At 40.7% G+C, this 20,018-nt stretch overlaps 2 protein-coding genes across 2 annotated transcripts; one reads left to right on the forward strand and one right to left on the reverse strand.

Annotated features, from left to right (window-relative positions):
* The first annotated feature begins 4,334 nt into the window (after positions 1–4,334).
* Positions 4,335–11,593, forward strand: LOC149108452 (uncharacterized). The gene is made up of 3 exons (XM_089296062.1): positions 4,335–8,549; positions 9,118–9,267; positions 10,161–11,593. The coding sequence occupies exons 1-3, from the start codon at positions 8,216–8,218 to the stop codon at positions 10,697–10,699; spliced, it is 1,023 nt and encodes a 340-aa protein (XP_089152188.1). The 5' UTR covers positions 4,335–8,215; the 3' UTR covers positions 10,700–11,593.
* Positions 11,594–14,349: 2,756 nt separating this feature from the next.
* On the reverse strand, positions 14,350–18,969 carry LOC149108453 (fibrinogen-like protein A). The gene is made up of 4 exons (XM_089296058.1): positions 18,536–18,969; positions 16,787–17,117; positions 16,056–16,205; positions 14,350–15,847 (listed from the first exon to the last, which is right to left on the reverse strand). Exons 2-4 carry the CDS (start codon positions 16,926–16,928, stop codon positions 15,294–15,296), a joined length of 846 nt encoding a protein of 281 aa, XP_089152184.1. The 5' UTR covers positions 16,929–17,117; positions 18,536–18,969; the 3' UTR covers positions 14,350–15,293.
* Positions 18,970–20,018: the final 1,049 nt, after the last annotated feature.

Consider the following 20,018-nt stretch of genomic DNA (forward strand, 5'->3'; position numbering starts at 1 on the left):
TTGAGGGACCTCAACATAATGCGAACATTAAATTCCAGTGTATTATTTGGCGAAAGAGGTAAACACGCAGATGTTTACTGCGAGAAATTCCAAGCCAGAGAGTCAGCGAACTACGAGAATCGTCCATTCTAGTTTTTACAATAACTGTCTAATTTCTCGCGCGCTGATTGGCTCATTTTTATCATCAATAAGAGTAGGTAAGGTAAAGTCTGCATACGAGCCAAGTGGCCCATCAGGCCGGAGCTTATCCCGGTTTCTGTAGCATGAAGCGACTAGGAGTATTTCTACTCCCCCCTGGATGGGATGCTAGTCCATCGCAGGGTTACCCCCAGCATTAAGTTCGCCGGTACCCATTTACACACCTGGGTGGAGAGAGGCACTGTGAGAGTAAAGTGTCTTGCCCAAGAACACAACACAATGTCCCCGGCCAGGGCTCGAACCCGGACCGCTCGATCCGGAGACGAGCGCACTAACCATGAGGTCACCGCGCCTCCCTCAATAAGAGTACAGACGAGATTTTAACCAATGAGATTTTATAGCCTTTTTTAAGTAGCCAATCAAAAAGCGAGAAAAGCTATGTTCGCGTCATTTTGAATAAAATTCACTTATCTTTGTTTACGACAAGTTTACGCGTCTTTTCCCCTCATTTATTCCCGGCATTTGACCAGTTTGGGGTCTTATTATTGTAAAAAACAAATTGACAGTAGTTTTTTATGCGTCTGTCCTCTTATTGATGATAAATTTCGTCATAACATTGCCAAAGTTTACTGCGGAACCACTCGCCTCCGGCTCGTGGTTCCACAGCCATTTTGACAATGTTATGCCACAATTTATCATCAATAAGAGGACAGACGCATAAAAAACTGATGTCAATTTGTTAATTGGAATTTTGTGCTTCATACAAGAATTTCCAAAGCAGAGATTCTGCTCGCTGGGAGGATCATCAATTGGAACTTTGGACTTTCATCATTTGACACACTGACACCTTAACACTGGCCTAACTGTGGTAGATGGCATATTGACTCTTAGAGAAAGGAGAACCATAACCTGCGAGCTGGATTTCTGATTTGGAATTTCGTGCTTCATGCGAGAAATTCCAAACCAGAGAGTCTGCTAGCTAGGAGGACCATCAATTAGAGTGTTAGACTTTCACTTCATACACAAACACATTCATCGGAAAATGAGGGTGTCTATTTGTAGTACAGTTTTGCGAGCTGCAGATGACAGATTCAACTGAAATCATGGTTCGTCGGTTGAGGGAAGACCAGAAGTCTGTGAGCAGGATTTCTGGTTTGGAATTTTGCGCTTCATGTGAGAAACTCCAAGTCTGATTGACTCCGAGTCTGATTGCTACGAAGACCATCGGCAATGTAACCGTTAGGCTTTTATCGTTCAGCACACCGACACATGCAAACAAACACCTTTGAAACTTGTAGTCGAGGACAGCTGTTTAGACCTGTTTGTCTTTTGGCCACTATTTAATAACTTCGTTATTCGTTATGTGTCATTTGTAGTAGAACTATATAGGTAACAACAGTTAGCATAGTAATGGAGTAATTAAAAATGTGAGAGCACCCAAATATCTTTTACTTTACTGAGAAGATCTAATGGGAAGAAAGAATTTGCGAACTAATTTGTCCTTGTTGCTATGACGAGGATTTACAAGCCTTTTTGTCATTAGTTTTATTCAAGACATCTGTCATTGCAGTTTTTCGTCAGTGGGAAGACAACAGATCGACTATCGGCTACTAACCACATAGAAATTTTGAGGATCTTGATCTCGCGATCAGTGAAATCCTTATCAAAAGCGCTGTGAATAAGTTTGTCCGCCTTTCAAGCTAGCTAGTTACGATCAAGAGTAAAACTCTTATTTTCGGTGCATAGCCATAGTCTGCTGGCAGCCCGGCGGTTTTTTCTGTTAGGGTCACTTAGACGAATGCCGCGCCCATGTCTCGTACCATTCCCCTTTACGCTAAAGCGTCATTCCTCATAACCCCTTCTGAATTTCGAGAGAAAAACAGACTGCCAGCGGTCTACATAGCTATTGGATTCTAAGAAAGAAGCATCCGAATCGTAAGTGAACATTACTTCAATTTCCCTAATACTAAGTAGTGCCTGAGTCACACCACACTGCTAAACATGAATATCTTTGTCCTGCGGTTGAAAACGGATTAAAATTTAGCATGTAACACACCAAATTTATTGCGGCATAATATTAATAACATTATTACATCTACTAGCGTTAGATAAAAAATTCAACCAGATTCATGGTTGGTTGGCGGAGAAAGGAAGGCTATAGAGTGCGAGCAGGAATTCTGGTTTGGAATTTCATTTTCCATGCGAGAAAGTCCAAACCACTCAAACCAGAGAGTCTGCTTAGCAGGGCCTCAACATGATGTGAACATTACACTTATGTTATTTAACACTCGAGGTCAACAGGTGATTTGGTTTGGTATTCCACGTTTAATGCAAGAAGTTCCAAACTACAGAGGTAGATCGCTCCGAATTACACGATTCATGCGCAAAACGCCAAGCCAGAGAGTAACATCAACATGATGTGACCGTTATATTTATCACTGATGTCATTTGACTCACTGACAAAAGCGAGGTATACTGCTTTTGTGATAGACTGACGCATAGCAATGACCTAACTGCGGTAGATAACAGATTGAAGCATGGATAAAGGAGCGCTATAGCCTGCGAGCAGTAATTCTGGTTTGAAATTTCGTGCTTTATGCTAGAAATTCCAAAGCAGAGAGTCTGCTCTCTAGGAGGACCATCATTGAGTTGAGCTCTGGACTTTCATCATTTGAGACACTGATGCATTAAGACTTACCCAAGTGTGGTAGATGACAGAGTGACTCTTGGAGGAAGGAACCATGGCCTGCGAGGAGGACTTCTGTTTGGAATTTTGTGCTTCATGCGAGAAATTCCAAACCAGAGATTCTTCTCGCTAAGAGGACCATCAGTTGGAACGTCAGACTTTCATTTAATGTGAGACACTGAAACATTCATTGGAAAACGAAATTTGTGGTGTAGTTTTGCGAGCTGTAAATGACAGCTTTAACTGAATTCATTTTTCGTCGGATTAACTGAATTCATAGTTCGTCGGTTGAGGAAAGACCAGACGCCTGCGAGAAGGAATTCTGGTTTGGAATTTCGTGCTTCATGCAAGAAGTTCCAAACCAGAGAGTCTGCACGCAAGGAAGACCATCAGCTGGAGCACTGGAAGTTCATCATTTGAGACACTGACAAATTGAGACTGAGAATGACTTAACCGTGGTAGATGGCAGATTAACTCTTGGAGGAAGGAACTATAGCCTGCGAGCGGGAATTCTAATTTGGAATTTTGTGCTTCATGCGAGAAATTCCAAACCAGAGAGTCTGCTAGCTAGGAGGACCATCACTGAATTGGAGCGATAGACTTTCATTTTCTTTCACACTCGAAAAGTGAGCGAGTCCTTTCGTGGAATTTCGTGCTTCATGTGAGAAACTCCAAGCCAGATAGTCTGCTTGCTAGGAAGACCATCAATGTGACGGCTAGACGTATATCGTTCAGCACTCCGTCACACAGAAACAAACACCTTTGAAGGACAGTTGTTTCGACCTGTTTGTCTTTTTGGCCACTCTTTAATAATAGCGTTATTAGCCAGTTAGCTTACGTAATTTGCAATACTGTACTAGGAGAACTATACGAGTGACAATGGTAAACTCAGTGATGGGGTAGAAGCCGTAGGACTGTGACAAATTGAACAGCCAATTAAGTTTGTTGCGGTACAATAGCAGTAACATCTACTAGAGTTAGATGACAAATTCAGTCACATTTATTGTCTGTTGGAAGAAGGAAGGCCACTGCTTACAAGCAGGAATTTGGGTTTGGAACCCGCACACGGAGAAACCAAGTGTGATTTTGCAGAAAATTTATCATTCATTATTGGAAGGAGAAACAATGCCTGTGAGTCGGTGATCTGATTTGGAATTCCACGTTTAATGCGAGGAATTCCAGATCAGAGCATCTGCTTGCTAGGAGAAACACTAATGTGACCGCTATTGGAATTACATCATTTGACACAAGAACATACCCATTGGAAAAACGAGACGTTTTTGCAATTTGCTTTCTAAAAGCAGTAGATGACACATTCAAATGCATTCATCGTTTGTAATGAAAGGACCAAAGCCTGCAAGCAGGTGGTGCGGTTCTATGGTGGACCCTATCCGTTAAGACTCACCTAACTGTGATAGATAACAGATTAACTCTTAGAGGAAGAAGAACCATAACCTGCGAGCTGGATTTCTGATTTGGACTTTCGCGCTTCATGCGAGAAATTCCAAACCAGAGAGCCTGCTCGCTAGGAGGACCATCATTTGGACCGTTAGAATTTTATCATTTGGGACTCTGACACATTAAACACTGACCTAACTGTGGTAGATGACATAATGACTCTTAGAGGAAAGAGATTCATAGCCTGCAAGTGGGAATTCTGATTTAAAACTGCAAACCAGAAAATCTGCTCGCTAGGAGGACCATCAGTTGGAGCGCTATACCTTCATTCGATACACTGACACACTGACACACTCACTGAAAAACGATGGAGTGTCTTTGTCGTCTATAGCGCATTCAACTGAAATTATGGTTCGTCGGTCGAGGAAAGACCAGAAGCCTGCGAACAGGATTTCTGGTTTGGAAATTTGCGCTTCATGGGAGAAACTCTAAGCTAGAGAGAGTGCTTGTTAGGAAAACCATCAATGGGAGCGTTATGCCTTCATTTGACACACTGATGCACTCACTGTAAAACGATGCGGTCTAATTGTAGTTTAGGTATTCTAGTGGTAGAGGAGACATTCAAACGAAATCATACTTCGTCGGTTGAGGAAAGACCGGTAGCCTACGAGCAGAATTTCTGGTTTGGGATCTCGTGCTTCATGCGGGAAATTCCAAACCAGAAAGTCTGCTCGCAAGGTTCAACAAACTCTCATAAGACTTTTCACTCTGGTTAGACTTTCTTTTGACAGACTGACACATTTATCAGAAAACGATGGAGTCTATTTGTAATGTAGTTTTGCGAGCAGCAAATAAAATATTCAACAAAATTCATGGTTCGTCAGTCGAGGGACGACCAGTAGCCTACGAGCAGGATTTCTGGTTTGGAATTTCGCGCTTCATTGGAGAAACTCTAAGCCATAGAGTCTGCTTACTAGGAAGACCACTAATGTGACCGTTGTTTAGCACACCTGCACACACAAACAAAAGCCTTTGAAACTTACAATACAGTTATACTAGATTCACATCAACGAGACTGAAACCAAAATGTACGTAAGGGTCGATCATGCGACACTTGACTTTTGCATTGCCGATATATCGATGATTGTTATAGTGTACTAATCTACTCAACCGAAAGAGGATGAAGGGTAAGTTGGCCTTGCATCACCTGATGGAACTGATTTATAATACTCGTACATCAGCATATCAAAACGAAGTCTTTCTCGGGAACAGTCAGTTGAGTTTCGCGCGATTTCCTGTGTTTAACAATAACAGACGTTCCCGCGCTTGACAGCCGTTGTGTGTTTTTCAGTCCCCTGTGAATGCTGGAAAAATCCTCGTAAAATGATGAAGCACTGGATTGGATCTAGTGAACCGAGCACTTGTTTGACCTCAAAAAGAAAATTAACGAGCTCTTTGAGGGGTTGGCGTTCTAGCTTTTATATGTTAGATATTTGATTTTTAGAGTCAAAAAAACTCGTTCACTTCTGATCGATTTCACAAAACTAATTTTCCTTACCTGGTGTACCCTTTGAAAGCGACTTTCTCTGATTTTGAGTCCTAAAAAAACGGTGAAACGCAACTATAATGGAAAGTTTTCAAACTCTTCTAATGATAATGCTTATCAGTTTTAGGATCACCACTACGATGTCACGTGTTTACGCACCGCAACGCCCACGTGCTCCCTTGCTCCCATGGTAAATCGACAAGTCCACAGCTTGATTCAACAGTTATAGTTACGTCAAGCGGAGGAGGACTACGAAGCTTTCATTCCTCCCTACATGGCATAACTTCTTTCTTTAATATTGCCATTTTGTCTCCAACAGGAATATACGCAGGGAATCGTAATCGGGGTAATCCAGTCTATCACCCGAGAGTTTTCCGGTTCGACAATAAGAAATTTCACTACGAGGCATTAGCCAAACACGCTACTTTATCGAACATAAAAGTATACACCCACAGTACTCTATAGCTCAAATAATCGAAATAGCACTCCGAAAATTGATAACGCTAAATAATAAACGTAACGAGACAGACGAAAGATTGCATGTAAGGGAGGGTTTATGCCGCACAAAAACATCTACAATGTTTACAATAATTGTTCTTCATATTTTAGTGACATGCAAGCTTCGAGAAAACAAAACCGTAATTAGCATAAACTAAAGACACTAGTTAAAAGACTTTAATATATCCTGATATATTGTACTTTGGCTGAAGAGCCTGCATTTGACTCATTCTTATTAATCTTATAGCTAAGACTTCATCTGATCTGTTTTTACATCGCGTTTCCTGAGGCTATTCACAACAACAACAGCAGTATTTCGGTCAGTTTCCCTGTTCCATCTGCTGGTCTACCACGAAGAAACATTTGGCGGCAAGCTGAACGGTGGTGCACGGCGTAGGGGCAGCAGAGGAGAATTTGGATTGACTTTCGTGGCTCGATTCTAATTCTGCAATTAACAGTTCTCATGCTATCTTGACTTGATGATGTTTTCATTGTCTCGAATTGATTTACTGACCTTCAATTAACTTAGTTATTTGTTATTGTGTATGCTTATGTCAGAACAAACCATATCACGATCGACCACTAAGTAATTAATTAATGTCGTACTGAAGGTCAGAGCTCAGAACTGAATAGCTGAATTTCTGACGGGATTCAATATCACATTTTACCCAGCGTTTAATCCTAAGCAACTGGTAAAAATCGGGTACTAGTTTGCCAACATCGAGCAATTTGCCTACAGCTCTTGGTAAAATCGTTTACCAAATTTCAGTTCTCTAAAAAGTGACATCTCCTTCCAGTATTTTCTCGATTATAAATTTATTCATGAGGGGCTTTGGAGTGCAATAAATCTTTAATCAGCCTCTTCATACTCTGCCTGCTTTAAAGAAGTCAGGTTAGTTCATGAATTCCCATTCTCTCGACGATACTCCCTGAGAACAGTATATCCCAATTAACACGCCTGTACTGTGGACTTTCATTGCCTGAGAAGGTAAGGAAATCTTATTGACAACTATCGAAAGCAGTAGTTTCGTTTACTTCCAGTATAACTATCGTCGAAGAATTGTGCTTGTGGACGGATGTAGGTTTCGTTCTTTTCGTGCGGGACAGTTTTGGGACGGAATTTCATTCTAAATACGATTTGGTTACAGCAGGGAGCATTAATTGACTAGCGACAATCTGTTAAACCTCTTACGATAGCTGATTTACAAAACGTCCACTCAAGAAGTGATCAAACTCTGTAAAATACGGCGTTGAATCGTTAAGTGCTCGGCAGCGTTGAGAGATCGAAAAGATTCCGGACTGATGAGTTCTTCACTCACATGTAATCGATAACACAAGAAGACAAGCTAGGATCAATTACAGCTATAGGAACGAATTGCTTCAATACGTTTCCTATGGCCAAAGATGGTTAAATGTTCCAAAATAACGCGTAAAAGCTCATTACTTTAAGATCGCCTGCAAACCTTGAGAACAAATTATTCAGTTCACGTTTCCTCACGGCTGATACTGATGTAAATGTTACTGACATGCAGAATCACGGCTCGATTGAGAACTCTTTATTTGTTTTCTCAGAGATGACTCACTATATAAAATCCAACATCTATGCCATACGAAGCTTTGAAACAATGAAGTAAATGTGTTTGCTATAAAACGTTTACTCGGAAATCACTTGAAGCTATTGTTACAAATGATATGTCCACCGAAAAATGGGAACATTTTCTAGAAGTTTGCTCTCTGTACAAGAAGATCCATCTCTGGCCATTTATAGAAAACTAATAAATAATTAATGGTAAGCCTGCTAAGAAAAGGAGTGATAAATTAACACGATCCACCCCGAAGTTAATCGTTCCTCATTATTGGTGAAATTAATTTCATGACGGGTAAAAGAGAAAAAGGACTCAAACAAAACAAAATTTCAAGATGTCACCGGTCTTCCTGCTTTTTTCAGGATGTTAATCACACTAATGGCGGTATTCTGGTGCGCCCTGTTCCCCTTCCTGGACCACCCCAAAGAAGTCTTCGGGGACAAGCTGGACAGTGGGCGTGCATGCAAGGACAACAGAGAAGAATTTGGTTTTGCTTTAGTTGGGCATGACCTCAGAAGCGTGTACGCTGACAATTTTGCTCGCTGCTACTTTGAATGCAGTTTAGAGGAAAGATGCCAAAGTGTGACGTTTCTCTGGAACGAGAAAGAATGTCAAATGAAGAAAGAAACAAAGAAGTCAAGACCTGGAGATTTTGTGGAAAATCCAGCTGCTACTTACATGGAGAATAACGATCGAGGTCTATTAACTCGCTGTTTTTGCACGACTGCCTAGATGCTTTTCAAATAACATTTGACAAGTAGCCCCTAGAAGCAAATTCATATCCCCAAGAGGGGTGGGGTGGGAACCCCTTAGGGTTTTGTTCAAAAATGACACAAAAATTATTTGCATTTAGTCGATAGAGGTCAGCTTGCTATGCAAGGTGAGATGCTTTATGCTGCCATCTTGCCGGGATTTCACTGTTTCCTCATGAAGTCAGGGAATATCGTAAAATGCTGATGAAATGAAAAAAAAAATTGCAATTCTACAATGCTTCTCGAGAACTGGAAAAATCGAGGAATTTCGTAAACGCAGTTGACTGACAACAATGAGACTTACGTGGCCTCAAGTGATCCTCTCAACTGACTGACGGCCAGCCTTTTAGCTGGCCTCTGACAGACAACCAGGCTTTAAACTGGCAAATTACCAACATCTAACTGTTTGGATGAACTGATAGCAAACGCACAAACATTTGACAGACAACTGACAAACAACCAAAAGTGATTTTCGCCAAGTGAGTATGACTCTCTGATCATGGTTTCTTGCAGCAAAGAAAGGTTCAAAATCCTCGGTCCCAGGTTCTTCATGCAAAGATATTCTGATAAGCGGCGAGGCTCACGGAGATGGCGAGTACTGGATCGACCCAACAAACTCAGAGAACGCCTTCACAGTTTTCTGTGACATGACATCTGTTCAAGGTACATTGAACTAATATTTCCTTATTACAGGAAATTTTCTCGACACTTTAATTTCGCGATTGCGAAACTGAAGTGAACTAAAGATGACGCAAAAATTATTTCTAATGAAACGTTTCTAAAGGAAAGTTTCAAACTATTCTGAGACAATGTATTGGTCCTCGTCATTACTTTCGTCTTCCATGTAAACTTCAACCGACACCTCTTTGGTACAGCCATCAAACTGTCCGTTGTATTCACTGGTTTCTTGTAATTCTGTTCGACAAGCCGCTTACACCTCTCAACGGCTTCCACGTTCTTTGTGCAGGTACACGTACCGAGTCGCACCGTTGCCTTCTTATTTAAGTTGTGACCATCTAAAATGTGTTGATATAATAAACTCGAGGAATGACTTTGCTTTGATACTTTTAAATTAAGTCGTTTTACCCACCTCAGTTAAAAAAATGTTAAATCACATTGTCAAGGAAATAACCAAACTTGTAACGTTGGTAAAGTCGCGAAATTAGAGTGATTTCGCGAAATCGGGGCATTTATTTAAGTGTCGTTAAATATACAACCTCCGATATTTTTCTACAGCTGGCAAACACAGGGGAATTTGGGCTTTTGTATCACCAAACAAAAGCTAGGGAATATTCCATGTTTGCAGGCCCCTTTCTTTACGGCGTTCTCATCATTTTTCCTCCAACTTCTTTCACGTTTTTCGCTTTGAAAGGATGAAGGCGATCGCCATTTTGACTCCCGTCAACTTATGTTTTTTCATTGACTTGCCGTCTAAAGGTGTTAGAAAGAATTAGGCACTGAATAATTTATACTTCTGTCCGAAAAGAAGGTTAACTAATCTATGATTCATTCATTCTTGGTGTTTTACTCCCGCGCTTTGTTTCTCTTTAATTCAGGTGGGTGGACACTCATCAGTCGTTTTCTGATGAAAGGTGTAAATTCTCCACAAGATGCAACTGTCGAGTCAGATTCTTACAGAGAGATCCTTTCTAACTACCACTCCAACAGCCAGTTCTTGTTGCGAGATGGCTTTAATCAGTTGAAGAACGACATGGGCTTCACTCAGATGCGGTTTTACTGTTATAAAAAGAAGAGAGACCGAGTGTTTCACATCGTAACCAAACAGAACACCAAGGGAGCTAACGTGGTGAAGTTTTTTACCGAGTCTGACACTATCCCTAGAGCTTGTGACTCTTTTACACGCCTCCCTGAAGACAACTCAACTCTGGCCGATAGTTGTAGTGATTGGGGTTTTGAGACCACAAATCGATGGGGACATGAAAATAACCTTAATAAAAGACGCCTCTATTCAAGGCCAATTTTGTGGGCGTGGAAACGATACTACACTCTTAGTGGTGACCCACTTACTTGTGATGACAAGTTAAATGAACTCGCTATGTCTAAGGGAGACAAATGGCAGATCTTTGTACGATAAGGCAATTACTTTCAATGTTATAGAGCGGTTTTCAGTTAAGTGTCAAAGGTAACAATTAATTGCTTTGGATTTGCTTCGCACGGCTTTATGATTGGTTTAAAGAAGGTCGAACCACTTATTTAACCAATCAGATTTAAAACCAAAACCAATTGCCAGGTCACGTGTTTTTTTCCCGCGCTTGGCGCCGGTGACATGCAATTCCTTCGATTTCTTTTTTGAAAACCTTTCCATATGAAGCTTTTCACGGAAAATTATCGTGCAATCAGAAGTATACTGGCATTTGTGAGCACGGCTTACATCCCTTTAGGGAGTTTAGCTGATTGAGACATTTTGTTTTTAATTTCCTCTCCATGCATTCTCGGTCCTTATTGTAATATATATAATTTATACATCATTTTATTTAAGTTTATTTTTTTAAGATGGCAGTGTGCTACACTTAGGCCAGGTGGGCGAACTGTTTGCAAAATATGCTTACTGAAGAACATAGCTCTGACTCAATTGGTTAGCACCTAAGTAAACGTCCTCACATCGTTAAAGTAAATATATCTAGAACTATAGATTGTTTTGGAACGATGAAGTTGACAGGCAGTGTTTTCTGCTGGTTTTGCTTTCGTCTTTGTTGTTGTTGTTGTTGTTGTAAATAAGAAATCTTGCTTTGCATGTTGCGGAATATATAGTCAGGGGTGCTTAATGAAAGAGGCGTTTAATTATCTCATATCTATTGCTCATGCAAACAGATTCAATACATTGTTTGATATCGATATATCTGTTGTTAGTATCACCCAACTAGTGGACTAATGTAAATCCTGCATCTTGATTGGCTACGCAATTGGCGCAATCGAGCGTGACGCTTTCTTTCGTTTTATTCCCAAATAAATATTTCTTCAACTTGCATTTGCTAACTTTATTATTGCCTTTTCTGTTCGACTAGTTGGGTGATACTAAAACAATTAGACTCTTCACCCTCAAGGGCCACGGGTCAATAGCACATTCGGCTTCGCTTCATGGGCTAATTGTTAAATAGCACATCTCCACAAATCATGTAACCATATAAATTAAAATTTTCGTCGGCAAAAACCTGAATAAAACAGAGTTCCCTTAAAGATCCTTAAAATATTTCTTTCTAAGTTCATTAACTTTCTTGGCTTTTTACTACAGAAATGAGAGAGGGGGCTTATTGAAATGATCTTGAGGCTTAGGAGAGGAGTTTGGTCTTTTAGAAATGGGACTCGGCTCGACAGTTCTTACGAAATATGCATTTGAATTTATATCATAGGGTTAGGGTTTGCGAATGCTTCGATTTAAACGCGTTTGTTTTATTGGCCGATTGCACTTTGCTCAATCCTCTAGGAGAGATACGCTTCTCCTGCTCATAACATGATAAGAGTTTTTACTATTATATAATACTAAATATTGAGGTTAAATGAAGGCATTTAAGCCGGCCTACTCTTGGATTGCAAGCAGGTTCAGTCGTGACTGGTTCACACACGAGAACAAACGACACTAGTTAACTATTTATGACTGAGTAAAATTAGTTTCACCTTTTCTAAATATTAAATATGACATTTTGCCCGAACAGGTAGACCATTCCATGTCGTGAGTTTTTTGGCTAATAGTGAGATTTTCTATAATTGTTCTATGTAACTACTTCCTTCCTGACCGTTTGTTCTAACGGTGTAGAATGGTTGTTTTATATAAAACGGTTGTTTTTGTCCTAATATTTCTTAATTTTAGTAATTTCCTTAGTTGAATTACGATGTCTGTACTCCATCTTACTCTGTATGCGCGTTATTCGTTTCGGAAAAGTCCTTAGCCGTCCCTCGACCAACAAAAGAAACGCTACAATCTTGTATTTTGTCGAGAACGTTAGCCTATCTCGTTCCCAAATCTCTTCGTCCACAAGAGATCTGGGAACGAGATTAACATTCTCAACGAAATGCAACAGCCACGTTCGATATATCAAAATTCTAACATGGCTCCGAGGCTTTCAGGAAAAAATTGCAAATTTGTTAAGTTTCCTTTGTCTCTCAATTCCCAAAGGAGACTTGAACACAAAGAAAGCACCTTCAAATATAGAAGTTTGCCCTGAAAGCCTCGGAGCCATGTCCGAATATTGATATGTCGAACGTGGCCTATTGCTAGATTGCAACGTTTATTTTATTTTCGTTGATTTTAAGGACAGCTAAGAACTTTTTAGGGATGATCAACCCACATTCAGAGCCACCAGTTTGCTTACTGAACCTTTTGTCTGTTAAGGTTTTATTGCCGTTACCCGTTTGGTTTTCTTCAAATCCTATTTACTACCTGGCGAGAGCAAACCGCACGATTGCGTATCAGCTTGTGAGCGGAGCTAATCCACTTCTCCTGAAACTGTAAACTTCAAAGTAATAAGTCACAGTTGGGCCTAACCTAATTGCAACATTAGGGCCATTTATACGAGGAAAATAATCCGCGGCTTGTGTAAGACGCGAACTTGACCATTTATAGGAGCGTGGCTTATACAAGACGCGAAGAGCTCGTATAAACGGTTCACGGCTCGTTCGCGACTAATGCCTCGCTTCGGTGTTCGTTGTCATAACGAGCAACCAGGAGCAACGAAACGAGACGGCAGGCTTCTTCGCGAAGAAAACGATGACTCTTCGGGTTTTTATTAAAAACTAAGCTTCAGTTAAGTATTTTGCACTACGGCTTCTAAATGAAATTTTTTGAGTCTGAAAAAATATGAACGAAAGCCGAGACAAGCTGGACGAGGGCGATCAAGAATGGTGGGAGCGCAATGTGCAGGAGCTGGATCTACATCTTACATTTTGACCGAGAATTCAGGCAAAACTTCAGGCTTTAACCGAGAATTCAGGCTTGTGCAGTGTGAGTTCGCGTCTTACGTGAGCCGCAAACAAGCCGCGATACCGTTTATACGAGTGGCTTCGCGTCTTACATAAGCCGAAGCTTATTTAAGCCGAACTCAAAACCCTTGTCTTACACAAGCCGCGGATAACATAAGCCGCTGGCTAAAACTGGCTAAAATGTACCGTTTATACGGCAAGTTCGCGTCTTATTTAATCCGCGGCTTGTGCAAGCCGCGGATTACTTTTCTCGTATAAATGACCCTGTTATAACAACCACTTGTCCATGACTCCATGTTATCTTTGTCCCAAGCTGAGTTTACCTAGTTTAAACTGAAATTATTTTTCAACCATTCTTTATTTCTAGTTCAGAGCATAATAGTGGACCAAAACAGGCCGTGACCTACCACTGGGCCGAACTGAATAGTCTAATAAATTTTATGCGTGTAACCGGCTCAGAACTAAAATTCTTGAATTCAGTCTGATAACGACTGAATTCAAGAAGGAACACGAAACCATGATTTACACCAGTATCGTCGACTTTAACAGTTGGTAGTAGCAGCAGCGTCTAGAGGACTTCCAACAATGAAATCACAAATGCCAACATTTTTCTCATGGATACATTCATAAAGGGCTTCAAGGTACAATAAATCTTTAATCAGACATTTCATACCTGTCCTGGCGTAGGGAAGTCCATAATGTTCTAGTTCTCTCAGCGACACGGTCACCGGCCATTCGATTGACCGACTATCCTTTGTGTTATCCAAAATTACGTGCAGTTTCAAACTCAGTGAATTAGCTCAGACATCAAGTCAATAACTTCAAACAAGAAGATTACAAAGTTTTATTCATCAGTTGGTTGACAACGGGAACCGTGAGCAGTTAATGACAAAACCGTCGATACTTTGTGTTAAGAACTCAGCGAGACAGACTTTAATCATGTTTGTTAGTACGTGCACAAATCCTATGTCACAATCACAAATGGCTGTCGTTAGTAAGTGCGGTAAAAGATAATTAAATGTCAGCTCCTAAAAAGGTATCCTAATGAGTATAGTCGAGAGAAATAGTAGAAAATTTTAACAATTCTTACTTTTTCAACTAGTACACCATTGTTTGTTTACATCTCTCAAGTTGTTAAGTGCGGATAAGTTTCAAAACATTTTATCTACCTGGATTATTCATACATTCCTGTTTCGGTGGAAATTTGAACAGTTCTTTCTCCGACTACTTTTTCAAGATAATTCTATTCATCAGCTTTATACCAGATCTTTTGGAATTTTACATCGAAATTTTGAAAGAACGAATTATGGGAGATTCTCTGATTTACAGCAACTTGTCAGCCTAAGAAAAAATTGAAACTTTCTGTTCAAAAACAACTTTATGACTACGAAAGAAATAGTAGTTATATTGATATCTATTACAACTGTTTTGCAGACTTAGCTAGAAAGGCCACTAGAAATTATGTGAATTTTAAATTAATTGTTAATACTAGCGGCGGACCTCTTTAGTAACGTTTGAATGAGCCCCAATGATAATCAACATAAGTGACACCGTGGGTTTATAACAACTCGAAGCAAATGTACGTCACCAAAAAACCCCGTGGCCTCGGGATTAGTTTCGCTTTTAAATCTGATTGGTTAAATAAGTGGCATAAGCTTTAAACCAATCACAACGTTGCGTAAAACAAAGTACTCATGTCTTACTTTAGACACTTAGTTGAAAACCGTTCTAAAGAACTGAAAATAAATCCCCTATCGCACAAAAATACGCCATGTGTCTCCCAAAGACACGGCGTTCTCGTCTGTGAAGTCATCACGCAAGAGCGAGCGTGGATCGTTGTTCTGAATATAAAGCGCATAGTAATTTTCATATGCCCACAAAATTGGTCTCGAAAACAAGCGTACAGCGTTGAGAACGCTGCTATGCCCCCATCGGTCTTTCGTACTATAGCCCCACATATCACAGTTTCTAGCCAAAGTTGAGTTGTCATCAGGGAGGCGTGTAAAAAAGTCACAAGCTTTAGGCTGAGTGTCAGACTCGGTAAAAAACTCCGCCACGTTAGCTCCCTTAGCATCATTGTTGGTCATGATGTGAAACACTCGGCCCGCCTTCTTTTTAAAACAGTAAAACCGGATCTGAGTGAAGCCCATGTCGTTTTTCAACTGATTGAAGCCATCTCGCAACAAGTAGTGTTTATTGGAGCTGTGGTTGGACAGGATTTCTCTGTAAGAATCTGACTCCACAGCTGCATCTTGTGGAGAATTTAGATCTTTCATCAGAAAACGACTGATAAGAGTCCATCCACCTGAAAGAGAAAATAGTAAGGTCCAACTTTAAAAGTAATCATCCTGGAGCAGCAAAGCAGTTGGCTTTCATTTTTATTGGAAATGCATGTTTTTCTCTGGTAGTTTTCAAGGCATACTTTTTACAACAAAATAGAGTGACGCTGCAATCTTTTCTGAGCAACAACAAAAGTGGTTTCAAATTTTATTGGATCGTCTCTTTTAACGTACCTTGATCAGTTGTCATGTCACAGAAAACTCTGAGCGGGTCCCCTGAGGATGTTGGTTTGATCGAGTACTCACCTTCCCCCTGAGCCTCGCCGGTTATTAGAATATCTTTGCAGGTGGAGCCTGGAACCAAGAGTGTCGAACCTTTCTTTGCTGCAAGAAACGTCATACATTACAACGGGACAGTCCATGTGTATTTCGTTGCTTTAATTATGCAATCTACAGTCATAGATTCTAAAGGGTATCCTGCCAGTGTTCCTGTGTTTGGTCTCTCCATTCCACTTGTGTTCTTGTAGGAAGTTAAAACTGTCCATAGTCTTAGTTAATTATCGCCTCGTGTCGCTTGGAAACTGATGTTAATTCCCTTATTTGATGGTTATCAAGGCGGTAGACATTAAGTTGTGCTCTTGAACAAGAAAGTCACTCTCACAACATCCCCCTCCAACCTGGCGTATCAAACAGGTACCAGCGAATAATATTAGGGGGTAACCCGACACAATGGACTAGCATCCCATCCAGGGGGAAGTTGAAGAGAGACAGGGATAAGTTCCGGTGGTATGGGACATTTGGCCTGGCACAGTCATAATTCACCTTTCCCTTTTTTTCCTTTACAGAAGTCATCCCTGCAATTTTGTACATCGTGATTGGCCGATATTCATTGTAAGATGAGTGGAGGTTAACCCTCCATCCAACCTGGTCCTTTTCAAAAAAACAAAACAGCTGAAAGGACAAACCTCGGAAGTTGTTTTCCATATAAGTAGCAGCTGGATTTTCCACAAAATCATCAGGTCTTGATTGCTTTGTTTTGATTTTCATTTGACATTCCTTCTTGTTCAGAGAAACGTCACACTTTGACATCTTTCCTCTAAACTGCATTCAAAGAAGCAGCGAGCAAAATTGTCAGCGTGCACGCTTCTGAAGTCATGCCCAGCTAAAGCAAACCCAAACTCTTCTCTGTTGTCCTCACATGCACGCCCACTGTTTGGCTTGTACCCGGAGACTTCTATGGGGTGGATCAAGAAGCGGAGCAGGGCAAACCAGAATACCGCCGTTGTGTATAACATCCTAAAACATGCAAGACAACCGTGAAATCTGTGCAAGTGAATGTATGAAACATCATATATTTGAATTGCAGAGAAAGATGAAGACATGACTGATCATCGCAGTTATATACACAACTTAAGCAGCTGTGAAATTAAAGCCTGAAAAAAATCAGGCTTGAACGGGATTTCCCAACCAGCACGAGAATTGTAACCAGTGCGGTATAAGCGGGGACCTACCTTGCTACACTTAAATCAGGGGTGCTGAGATTACTTTCTCGAGTCAAACTGCAAACTGAAGAGACTTTGCACCAGTATTGGGCCAGGATTTACGTTTTCTTCTCAGACGGTCAGAGAGGGTTCATAGGCCATCTTTTCCACCGTATGATTGCGTAAGCTATTGCTGTTCAGTTTGGCAAATGTTCGTTGCTAAATTTCCTAACACTGAAGTAACTAAGGGTTAGGATATTTAAGAGACGGTACAGCAACCGTCGTAACAATTGACAAGATGACTTTTCTGTCAGTGATCCAGGCATACTCCAAGTTTTCCAGCTAAGAGTCGAACTTATGCGACTGACCTGCTGGCTAACTAGTCAAGATGTTCTACCACTGAGCTACGAGAGGCTCGTGGGAGTTAAGGCCATTAAGAGCAGCTTCGTCTAAATATCAACTAGACTTGGAAATAGCGAAAAAATCGAATTTCTTCAAACTCGCCCAGAATGAAGCCCTATGGGCACTAGTTACAAAAATATTGTTTTAAGTTCGATAAATCAAAAATTATTTTTTTCCGCAATTTTTTCGTTTCGATGCCCCAAATCGGCCAAAATCCATCGAAAATGAGCGGCATATTCAGAGGCTCGTAAACTCAAAAGTAAAAATCTTCATTACAAACTGATTGCACGTCGTATTTGTATTTCCTTTCTTGTCTATTTAGAGCTAAATAGATCGTGATTTGATTGGAACAAAAATATTTGATGAATTTTCTAAATTAACGACCCAAGACAGTTTTACAAGAGGTCTACATTTAGCCTATTTTCAAATGCTGAAAAGGCGTTCTGGTACACGGCTTTTCCCAAAACGCCTAGTTTGGTTCTTCAAATTGGTGAAATAAAATTTTTGGGTAAATAAAATAACGAGCGATGAGATAGCGAACTAAATGCAGCACTTCTTCCTGAAAACGTGACCGTTGACCCAAGTGTAACGAAACTGATTACTGCAAGAAAACCCGGAAGAAAAGCAAACGCTTCGTTATTTTGAAACAATTTCTAAGGATATCTCTCCGAAACCATGATTGCAAGAAACTATTTCCAGATATGAAATCTTACAGGGTGAAGGAAGGAGCTAAAGGGCGCATTTCGACACAATAACTTTGTTTGCTGAGAATTGAATTGAAGTCAATTCCAGTGAAATTTGCAAACTTGAAGTATGTTAGCCGATACTTACCTGATTATTTATATTTATAGAAGAGTCGTCTTCTTGGATTAACCTTCAAAAGAAGCTGGACCCAGATTTGGAAACCTCTAAAAGAGGAAATGCTTGTTTAATGTTCCGTGACCTGCCCGCTGCTATAAATTCCATGCACATGCCAACCGCATGTTTGTCGTAAAACCAACTGAACTCCACTGACAGTTTCCATGGGCAACTCCAAAATAAATAATCGATCCCAAAAATGTAAAGTGAAATTGACTGTCTTCATGAACAGTTAGAAGCTAGAGTCAAGTTCCATTACCTTTTAAAAGTGCTTGATTTTACTTTGTTCACTCAGTAGTTACTGTCACGTTCGAATACTGCGTAGTATCGGTCACGCCAAAACACTGCAGACCGTGCAGACTGAGTAAGTTTCCCATACAAAGTCTCGTACGCGTTTGTCTATTCAATCAAAAGTCAAATACTGCGCTTGTGCAGCCTGTGGATAAATGACAAACTTTCAGACATATTTAACACTATTTTGTAACTAAACCCAAAAAAAAGGAGTCACAGTGAAAAGCCCAAACAAGTGTCTGCAGTCTGTACGGTCTGCACTGTTTTGGCGTGACCGATTTGCGGTATTCGAACGTGAGAGTAGAGAACAAAGTCGACGCAAACAAATAAAATCAAGCACTTTTTAAAGGTAATGGAACTTGACTCTAGCTTCTAACTGTTCATGAAGACATGCGGTTGGCATGTGCATGGAATTTATAGTAGCGGGCAGGACACGGAACATTAAACATTTCTTCTTTTAGAGGTTTCCAAATCTGGGTCCAGCTTCTAACATACTTCAAGGAGGGTTCCCAATAGGTTTAGCGGGATGCGGGATTTGGCTTTTTTTCGCCGTGATATTTGGGATTTGAGCTGAAAACAGGGGCGGGAAGCGGAAATTACAATTACGAGCGGGAGCGGGATTTCGTGTTTTTGTGGGGTTGGGACGCGGGATTTGCAAGGGGAACAGAGCGGGATACAGGATTTCAATTCTTACGTGACTTCAGAAATTGTTATTGACCAGCGCAAAACCACAAGCTGGCAGAAACGAACCATATAGCTGTGTCAGGTTTCGAGTAATGAATAGCAACCGCTCTCACCCTGCAAGCAGAGCCTTTTCTTATGGTACATATTCAAAAAAGCGATAAAAGAGGCTCTGCTCGCAGGGTGAACCGCTCTGTACCCTGTCAGGTTCTGTCAAATGTATCGTCCATTTCCGACATTTTCGATGCTTGCGTCTGTAACCTTGACCTCCCGATCCTTTCTAGTTTTTCTAGTCTCTCGACCTTTTCCAAAGCGCTTGGCTTGTTTTGGCCAGGATGACCAAACCGAATGGCGGTGATAGTGATTTAACGAACGAAGTATGCGACATTACGAATTGCGTCATCATATACTAGACCATATTACGAAGAGGATGTGCGAACAGGGATGCCTTCATTCGGAAAGAAAAGTTCTGAGCCCTGATTTC

Source organism: Orbicella faveolata, unplaced genomic scaffold (genome assembly GCF_042242905.1).
Source record: "Orbicella faveolata isolate gen_17 unplaced genomic scaffold, um_ofav_v1 contig_26, whole genome shotgun sequence".
Classification (NCBI taxonomy): Eukaryota; Metazoa; Cnidaria; class Anthozoa; order Scleractinia; family Merulinidae; genus Orbicella; species Orbicella faveolata.